Here is a 9534-nt window from a genome sequence, read left to right as displayed (position 1 = left end):
ATAGGAGAAGACGGGCGTCGGAGAGCCACCAGGGGGGCCACAAGGTAGGGGGGCGCGCCCAGGGGGCACCCCCCACCCTCGTGAGCAGGGTGTGGGCCCCCTGGCTTTCATCTTTGGCGACGATTTTTCTTTATTTATTTTAAGACATTCCGTGGAGTTTCAGGACTTTTGGAGTTGCGCAGAGTAGGCCTCCAATATTTGCTCCTTTTCCAGCCCAGAATTCCAGTTGCCGACATTCTCCCTCTTCATGCAAACCTTGTAAAATAAGAGAGAATAGCCATAAATATTGTGACATAACGTGAAATAACAACCCATAATGCAAGAAATATCAATATAGAAGCATGATGCATAATGGACGTATCAGTGGCGAAGCGATGACACCAAACTCCCGGATAAACTTCCGGTAATAGCCAGCAAGGCCGAGAAACCCGCGAAGAGCCCGCGGAGACTGGGGCGTCGGCCAGGCAGCGACGGCAGCCACCTTGTCGGCGTCCATAGCGACCCCGTCGGCCGAGATGACGTGGCCCAAGTAGGCCACCGAAGGCGTCCCGAACGAGCACTTCGAGCGCTTAAGATGGAGTTGGTGCACCCGAAGCTCGTTGAAGACGATGGCGACGTGCTGTAGGTGCTCTGCCCAAGACGCATTGTAGATCAGAATATCATCAAAGAAAACGAGCACAAACCGACGTAAGTAGGGCCGGAGGACGTCGTTCATCAGAGCCTGGAAGGTCGCTCGGGCGTTGGTGAGGCCAAAGGGCATCACCAAGAACTCGAAGTGGCTGTGATGAGTCTGAAACGCTGTCCTGGCGATGTCATCCGGGTGCATGCGCACCTGGTGGTACCCCGACCGGAGGTCGAGTTTGGTGAAGAAGCGCGCCCCGTGGAGCTCATCGAGGAGCTCATCGACCACTGGAATAGGGAACTTGTCCTTAAGTGTGACAGCATTAAGGGCACGGTAGTTGATGCAGAAACGCCATGTGTCATCTGACTTGCGGACGAGAAGCACTGGCGCGGTAAATGGCGAAGTGGAGAGCCGGATGATGCCTGCCACGAGCATGAGCGCACACTACCGCTCCAACTCATCCTTCTGCAACTGCGGGTAGCGGTAAGGCCGTACCGCCACCGGCGCGGAGCCTGGCAGAAGATGTATACGGTGATCGTACGTGTGGGCGGGCGGCAGCCCCTGTGGCTCGGTGAAGATGTCATCGTGCTGCTGTAGGAGGCTCTCCAATAGTGGGTGCTCGTCCGTGGCGGTGGTCGCGGCTAGCTGGAGTGGAGGGGTGGGTGCGGCACCCCCAATGTCGTCCCACCGAATGCGGCGGCCCACCCGCCAGAAGGTCATCGTCAGCGCGTCGAAATCCCAGAGAATAGGACCAAGAGTGCGCAAGAAGTCGACGCCGAGGATGAAGTCGAAGCAGCCCAATTCGATGCCGGCGCAGGTGATGGTGAAGTGCTCGTCGCCGATAGTGATGGGCACGTGTCGCGGGCGAGCCCATGGCAGCGGAGACGGTCGCCATTAGCGACTGTGACTCGCAACTGCTCTCCGTCGGTTGGCTGTAATGCAAGGCGCCGCATGATGGTCTCCGGCAGGAAGTTATGCATGGACCCTGTGTCCACTATAGCCACTAGGCGCTCGCCCTGGATCATGACCAGTAAGAGCATCGTCCGTTCATCACGGATGCCGACAGCGCGTGTAGGGACACCACGAGGGCGGTGGACGGGGCAGGCGCGGGTGCTGCTGCGGGCTCCGCAAGGGCTGGAGCGCCGAGGCCATCCTCCACTGTCTCATCCTCAGTCTCGTCTGTCGTCTCCAAGTAGAAGAGGCGGGGACAGACATGGCCCGGTGTATAGGGCGCATCACAGTTGAAGCACAAGCCCAGGCGCCAGCGTTCCAGCTGTTCCGCCTGAGTGAGGCGCCTGAACGGCCGCGTCGGTGCCGGGGTGGGTGCCGAGGCGGCTGTGGACGACGCCGGTGCTGCCAGAGACGGCCGGGGAGGCTGTCGGCCCCCACGTGGCGCGGATGGATGCGTCAAGGCCTGGGCGTGCTGCTCGAACGCCCGGGCATAGTACATGGCCGTCTGAAGGTCTTGGGGCCCCTTCATCTCGACGTCCACGCGGATGTGGTCGGGAAGGCCGCCGATGAAAAGCTCCGCCCGCTGTAAGGCTGTCACACCGGGCGCGTGGCACGCCAGGGCCTGGAAGCGGTCGGTGAAGTCCTGCACCGTGGAGGTGAACCGCAGGCGGCCCAACTCGGCCAAGCGGCTCCCGCGGACCAGTGGCCCGAAACGAAGAAGGCACAGCTCTCGGAAATGATCCCACGGGGGCATGCCGCCCTCGTCCTGCTCGAGGGCATAGTACCATGTCTGGGCGGCCCCACAGAGATGGTAGGAAGCCAGCCAAGTGCGCTCCGACGCGGGTGTGCGCTGTCCGCGGAAGAACTGGTCACACTGGTTGAGCCAGTTAAGCGGGTCGTCGGAGCCGTTGTACGTGGCGAAGTTGATCTTGGCGAACCGGGGCGGCTGCTGGTGTGGCGCGCCCTGGCCCACTGCCTCGGCGGTGCGGAGGGCGGATGATGGTGCGTGGTCCATGGTGGAAGGCCCGGCGTAGTTCCCGGTGGCGCCCGACGCCTCGGGCTGCAACGGGAAACCGGACGGTGGACGGGCCTCCGGGTAGGCCGATGGCGGCCCGTGAAGCCAGCCGGGGAGTGGCGATGGTGACGACGGAAAGCGGACCTCCTGGATCGGAAGCCCGCTTTGCGAAGACCGGCCCAGGTTAGGGCTGGGAGGGGGCGGTGGAGGAACCTACTCCGTGGCCGCTAGAAGGGATGGCGCGGCGGGAGACGGCGCGGCCGACGCGGTCCAGGTGGGCCACTGCGGCCCCGTGGTGGCGGCGAGTGGCGCGGTTGCCGTCGCGAGCTGCAGCGGCCACTGTGGCCAAGGCGGCGGTGCGGCCGCCGGGGCGGGGAGCGCCGGGTAGCCTCCGGTGATGGCCCCCGGTACCGAGTACCACGGCAGCGCCTGCTGACCCGCGGCCATGGCTGGATGGAGTGGTGGAGGCGGCCCGTACGGACTTGCCAGGTAGAGGCGGATGCCCTGGACCGCAGCGACGAGGTCGTTGAGGACGCCGGCCATTGCCTCCAGTGTGAACTGTTGCGTCTGCGGGGGAGGTGACGGCGGTGGCGTATGTTGGACGGGGGCTGGTGGCTGCCCGTGGCCCGGCGCGGTGCCGGGTGCCGGGAGAGTCGGCGCCGAGAGCGACGCCGTGGCGCCCGCCGAGAGCGACGCCGTGGCGCCCGGCGCGGAGGCGGCAGCGGTGGAGGAGTTGGCGGCAGCGGCGGTGGTGGAGTTGACGGGCAGCGACGGTGGTGGCGGTGGTGGCGGAATTGGAGGTGGCGAAGACATGGTCGAAACCCGGGTACCTGATACCAAATTGGTAGGACCAGGGTTCCTAGCGCTCTACTCCGTAGGTTATACGGGCAGAACAGCGAGGGTTGGGGGCGAGGGCGGCGGCTCCGGCGTATTGGCGCCGTCGCGAGGTTGAAGAAGGGCGGCGGCGGCTAGGGCAAGGTGCGGCTAGGGTTTCCGGCTCCTCTGGAGTCGGGCAATATGATAGAACTATCTTTATTGCTTAATTTCAAAAGGTATCTTACAATCTAATATTTATAATCTCAAAACGACTAGCCTAAGATAACTTGTGGGCCAAGCCCTTAATATACTGCCCAGCGGGCCTCCTCCGGTTGTATTGTAAACCGGTCATAACAATTACAGAAATGATCCGCGCACGCCATTACTTCAACACCACGCGACACACTTCATCATATAAAGCCACTGGCCTGGAAGCGCGACATGCAGCTGTACATCTTCTTGGTAACCTTTGCTTGGTAAACACATACGTATGGATGATTCAAACAAATTGTGAATGCCTTAATAAAAATCCAAACAAAATAAATACATACTATTTTCTAGAAGCTTTAATTTTATTTTCATGTAATAGTCCATACAGCAAGAGTTCTTAGCAATATATACTACTTATTTCCGTATAATTAGGTGCTTTTCCAAAAAAAAAACATTTCCCTATTTAGTAATCTAACCTCTTGGAAGATAAGAGATCATATGGCCCTCTGATCCAAGAATAAGACGGCTGAAATAGTTTGGGACCATGTTAAAATTCTACAATGTAAAGCAAATAATATAGCCCACTTCATATACCATCTCATATAACGCATGGAGCAGCATCAAATTCTACAATGAGTAGATCACACCCGACATACCATTACGGCATCGTTCTTATTACAAAGAACAAACTATCCTAGTATATCAGAAAGCTAGCATACACGTATATCACTCGCTTTATTGTTGGCTAGGAGCAGAAGGAGGAGGCATGCAGATATTGCACTCGCATAATCCAGTATACGCGTTGCAGTTAGCAGTCCAGTTGCAAGTAGGGCACGGCCCTAGCCCATTCGCATTCTCGCGGCAAATGTGCAGGCAACCCGGGAGGTCACACGGTATCGGCGTCTTGTGAACTGACCCTGCACAAATGTCATCCGCCTTCACCGTGGCCTCTACAAGCAAAAACAAACAAAAAACATGAATTAACTCAAGCATATGGTCGTTTGTTTAGTTGATGCATGAAGCAATGCATCGTAAGAGGAATACCTGATGCTAGCACGAGGAAGGCGACTGCCAGGAGCAGCGTAGTATGTGTAGCCTTCATCTTCAGCTAGATGTGGTACTGTCGATAGGAGGAAGGTCTTGCTGATGGTTCGTCTGCCTCTGAGTTGCGAGGAACAAACGAGATGGCAAAGCCTTTTTTTATAGTGATGAAGTGAGACGACAAATCAGGAACCATATCAATGCTAAATTAACACTGGCAATTAAGGGTATCAATTTGTGGGCACATATCCGTAAATGCATTCTAATATCAATGCACAACGCCAAATACTATTGTACAGCGCCTGCATGCCAATGCCCCGCAAGCTTGATGATCTGAATTGACGTATTTATCATACGCGTCCGGCCTTCCCAGGAAACCAAGGCAGTACCTCAAATCATTTCTCCAGATCAGTTCGGCCATCAGGCGCTGCCCATTTTTCTGTTTCACCATATGGCGCACGTCCGTCACCACGAGGCCGCTCCTCTTGCCGCTTGATCACACGCTGCTGCTGATCGATCAGTCGTTCGCTGTCAATTAATTGTCGATGCACGCCTTCGTACCAATTGCATTTTTGTTCGTCTACTTATTTGTTCCGAGATTTGCGAGATTCTCCTCCCGTCCAACGAAATTATGACAAGATGACTGGTACATGATAATGGAAATACTAGTCCAGAAATGTGCAAATAAAGAATATATCATTGTCAAATCAGCAGTGCATATATGTACAGAACTAAGATTTTCAAGCTGGTGATAACAAATTTGTTTAATTGGTACTTGATGTGACAAAACGAATACTTGGGCGAGGGCCAAGAAGACAAGACACCCAACGCCAACTTACAGATTCCTTGCTACAGAGCGGAAAGATGCTTTCCTCACCTGGTTTCTCATGGCTCCAGCAGCACATACTTAAACAGACTTGTACTCCCTCTGTTCGGAATTACTCGTCCAAGAAATGAATGTATCTAGATATATTTTAGTTGTAGATACATCTATTTTTATCCATTTTTGTGACAAGTAATACCGAACGGAGGGAGTACATGTCAAACAGTCAAAGCACCATCAGGTACACACAACTTGCTCAATGCAATTCTTCTACAAACCAAGGAAGGGAAATATCACACACACACACACACACACACACACACAAACCCCTTTACTTCAGCGCCAAAGCAATGCGCTTTCTCATTCAGAGCCGCCGGCCCAGAAGCGCGAGATGCAGCTGTATACTTTCTTGGTCACCTTGCCTTGCATGTTGTCCACATACTGGTAAAATGCACACCTCCAGGTCTCGCTGCGAAACAAGAAGATGCCCCAGTACAGCCAGAAGCCGAAGATGAACCCAGCAGCCACAAAGCAATACAGCCACAATGCCTCTCTATCTTCATCCAGGCTTTTTTCAATTTGCGCCGGTGTTGAGGAGTTTATGCAGTCTTCCAACGGAAATCCGCATAGCCCAGGATTATTACTGTATATGGACCGATTTGTGAGTGTCCGTAGCTGATCTCCTGTAGGTATCCTCCCAGACAAACTATTGCTCGAGAAGTTCAGCACGCTGATGCTCTTCAAAGCTGCCAGGCTTTGAGGAATTTTCCCCGAGAGTTGGTTCCGAGAAAGGTCCAAGGCTTCTAGCAGTACCATATTGCCAATGTCCGCAGGAATACAACCTGACAGATGATTTCCTGAAAGGTTCAGGTACCTGACTCCACCAAGGGTTGTGAGCCCATTTGGGATCTCTAGTGTAAGAGAGTTGCCAGATAAGTCGATACCCACCACGGCTACTATCTTCAAATTGTAAACATGATCCACATTCTTCCAAACTATATGAATTTCCACTTGGTAAGAGTATTTGTCATAGTCTGTGAAGTCAGTGTTTTGCTGTTCTTGTGCCATGCCAGTAAAATTCCTAAAATCGTCTGGAATGGGTCCGGTGAGCTTGTTTTTGGACAAGTCCAATACTTGGAGCTGGCGAAATTGTAAGATCTCGTGGGGTATGATGCCGTCAAACATGTTTGATGACAATCGAAGAAAGTTGAGTTCAGGCAAACTCATACTTACCCAAGAAGGTATTGTACCAGAAAATTTATTGCCTCCAAGATCTAGAGTAGTAAGGTTTTTGCATTTCTTAAGACCTAGAGGAAAGGTTCCTGTAAATTTGTTATTGCCTAGGAGTAGATATCTAAGATCATCTCCACAAGTCATCGAGGACGGAAATACACCACTGAAAGAGTTGCTGGACAGATCCATGAATTCCAAACTTTGCAACTCCCAGAAACACTTGGAAAGGCCTCCATGTAAGGCGTTATCTGATAGGTCTAGGAGGACTAGATCAGTGGAGTTGCAAAGGAATTCCTCACCTCGATCTGTCAGAAGTGTGCCGTGCAGCTGGTTTTGACGGAAAGCCATCGTGATTAGCTGTCCTGGATGCTCACTAAAACAGTCACTTAGCTCTGCAACAATGTTGTTTGCCGTGAAGTCAACTTCTTGCAGGGTTGTGCAGTTTTGAAATGTCTGACGGTAAATACCTGTAAACCCATTGTATCCAGCACTGACCACACTCAGCGCTCCTCCTACGCAAATGGATGATGGGAACAAGCCAGAGAAGTTGTTGTTTGCAATATCGACATGGTGGAGGCTGCTATTCCCAAACTCGGGGGAGATGTGACCTACCAGCTGATTTGTTGACAGATCCAAATACTGGAGTTTGACCAGATGAGAGATGGTACCTGGCAGCTGCCTTTCCAAATGGTTATTCTGAAGGAATATAGCATCCAGTTCTGTCATGTTTCCAAACTCCATTGGATGCTCCCTGTCAGGTTGTTGTCTCTGAGGTCCAGACTGCCAAGCTTCCCGAGCATCCCAATTGTTTTTGGCATCGATCCAGTCAAAGTAGCCGAGCGCAGATTGAGTTCGTTCAAGCTCGTCAAGTTACCAATCTCTTCAGGTAGTGTGCCATCGAGCCCCAAATCTGTCATGTACAGTGATACAAGGTGCTTCAGCTTGCCAATGCTGCGTGGAATGGTGCCCCTCAGATCCTGGTTGGTGCTGATCTGCAACATGGTCAAGCTCGTCAAGTTTCCAATCCCTACTGGAATTGTACCGTACAGACCATTCAGGTTCAGGTTGAGTTCCCTCAGGTGCGCAAAGGCGGAGAAGTCGAGTTCGTCAAGTGTGCCCTCCAGGGTTGTGCCGACAAGCCTGAGCTCTCTGATGTGCCCGGCCGAGTCGCAGGTGATGTGCGTCCACCTGCAAAGGTTGGTGGAGTTGGCCAACGACCATGGCCCAAGGGACTCATCGGCACGGGCCAAGCTAGCCTTCCACTTCAGAAGTGCTTCAGCTTCACGCCGGGTGTCCGCTCTCACTGGCGCGAATGCGCATAGTAGGAGACAAGAGCAGGAGAGCAAGAGGCCTACAGGATGGTGATGCTTCATGGTGGCCTCAGAGGTCGGATGGGTGGTGGTTCATGGCTACAGGGACTCGGGGAGTATTATCCCCCGGATGAACTGGCCGGCCGTCCACTACAGTGGTGGTCCGGTGGACCTGGTGGTTTACAAATGGCACACTCTTAGTAGATGACGTAATGCCAGTTTACATTAAGGAGAAGCTACACGCTAGTTTATTGTGGAGGGATGCCCATAATAAGAGTAAGAAATTACAAATGGTACGATGTATGGATTATGTTATTATCAGGGTGACACTTGGAGGCCATGGCACACAGATGCTTAATCAACTCTGATATTGGACCGTATCACCCGATACGTTGTTGATATCAGTATGCTGAAGACAATACCCTGCCAATCTGAACCTTGATGCTCCCTGCCTCCTAGAGCAGCAATTCAGGCTTCGATGGAGGACGCGTGAAAAAAGAAAAGCCACACAAAAGGAGAAACATGTAACCAAATAAACCAAAAGAACATTGTAGAATAATATACAGTACATACTTGTCAAACATAATTGGTATCACGAAATGAGGGTTGAGGTCAAACTAAGCGGGGCAATTACCTCATTTTCGCTCCAAAATTGGGAAGCCCTTCCGCATAGCTCCTGCCTTCTCCTCAGCAACCAAAGGGCTCCTAGTTGGCAGTTGGCAGGCACCAACTAGCCCCCTGCCTGCCTGCACCCATGGATGGAATCCCCAGGCTAAGCAAACTTGGACGGAAATCTAGGTTAACTCAATGCGAACAAACGTGTGAGCACAATCAAAGGATGGCACTGGTGGCGCCCCGCATGGCTCTGCGTCAGCAGTCAGCACAATCGGAGACGATGGAGGCAATCTAGGAAATGGTACCAACTCCCCAGGACTAATTCGGAGCTGGGGAAGATCTGTAAGATGGATTCGTCGGCGCAAGGGCAGAGATGGTCGAGGAAGATCTGGAGGAGGCACCGGAGCCGGGGAAGGTGGTCGATGGCCGCGGGGCACGCGGTGAGGCGGCCAGCCGCCGGCCGCGGAAGGGGAGTGAGATACATACTTTTTTTTTCTTCTCTTTTTAGATTTTTTAGATTAGGAATTAGGAAGGGAGAGACTTTCTTCGAGGGGTGTGGAAGGGAATCAGCGTGCACAGATGGGCTTAGCCTAGTTGCAGATATCGGTCGCGCTGGTCCATAGTATAGTGTCCGCTGGAAAGAAAGCAACTTGATTTTCTATCTCTATTCCTAATGAACGAATTGATTGAATAGTCCCCCACTTTTAACCGGTTTATTTTCAACCGGTTTATTTTCATCAAATTACCCTCACCCCACGCCCACCCACCGAAACGCGCCCAGCGAACCGGAGAGAGATCCGTTGATTTGGCTAAGGTAGGAAAGAATCTATTATCTCTACTCCTAATGGACGAATTGGTTGAATAGTCCCCCCACTTTCAACCGGTTTATTTTCAACCG

At 52.9% G+C, this 9534-nt stretch overlaps 1 protein-coding gene and 1 pseudogene across 1 annotated transcript; both read right to left on the bottom strand.

The window, feature by feature from the left end:
• Positions 1–4041: 4041 nt before the first annotated feature.
• LOC123071885 (uncharacterized) lies at positions 4042–4895 on the bottom strand. Its single transcript, XM_044495453.1, has 2 exons — positions 4659–4895; positions 4042–4564 (listed from the first exon to the last, which is right to left on the bottom strand). Exons 1-2 carry the CDS (start codon positions 4714–4716, stop codon positions 4350–4352), a joined length of 273 nt encoding a protein of 90 aa, XP_044351388.1. The 5' UTR covers positions 4717–4895; the 3' UTR covers positions 4042–4349.
• An 801-nt stretch (positions 4896–5696) lies between these two features.
• Positions 5697–9208, bottom strand: LOC123071883 (LRR receptor-like serine/threonine-protein kinase FLS2; annotated as a pseudogene).
• Positions 9209–9534: the final 326 nt, after the last annotated feature.

This window comes from Triticum aestivum, chromosome 3B, assembly GCF_018294505.1.
Source record: "Triticum aestivum cultivar Chinese Spring chromosome 3B, IWGSC CS RefSeq v2.1, whole genome shotgun sequence".
In the NCBI taxonomy this organism is placed as follows: Eukaryota; Viridiplantae; Streptophyta; class Magnoliopsida; order Poales; family Poaceae; genus Triticum; species Triticum aestivum.
Note: the sequence above shows the minus strand (reverse complement) of the source record. Positions and strands in the feature narration are given on the sequence as shown.

What these genes read in the sequence shown, in the direction of transcription:
- LOC123071885 (XM_044495453.1), bottom strand. Translation starts at nt 4,716, where the DNA reads ATGAAGGCTACACATACTACGCTGCTCCTGGCAGTCGCCTTCCTCGTG. An exon ending in CTTCCTCGTGCTAGCATCAG is followed by an intron (nt 4,565 to 4,658) that starts GTATTCCTCTTA and finishes TTTTGCTTGTAG; the next exon opens with AGGCCACGGTGAAGGCGGAT.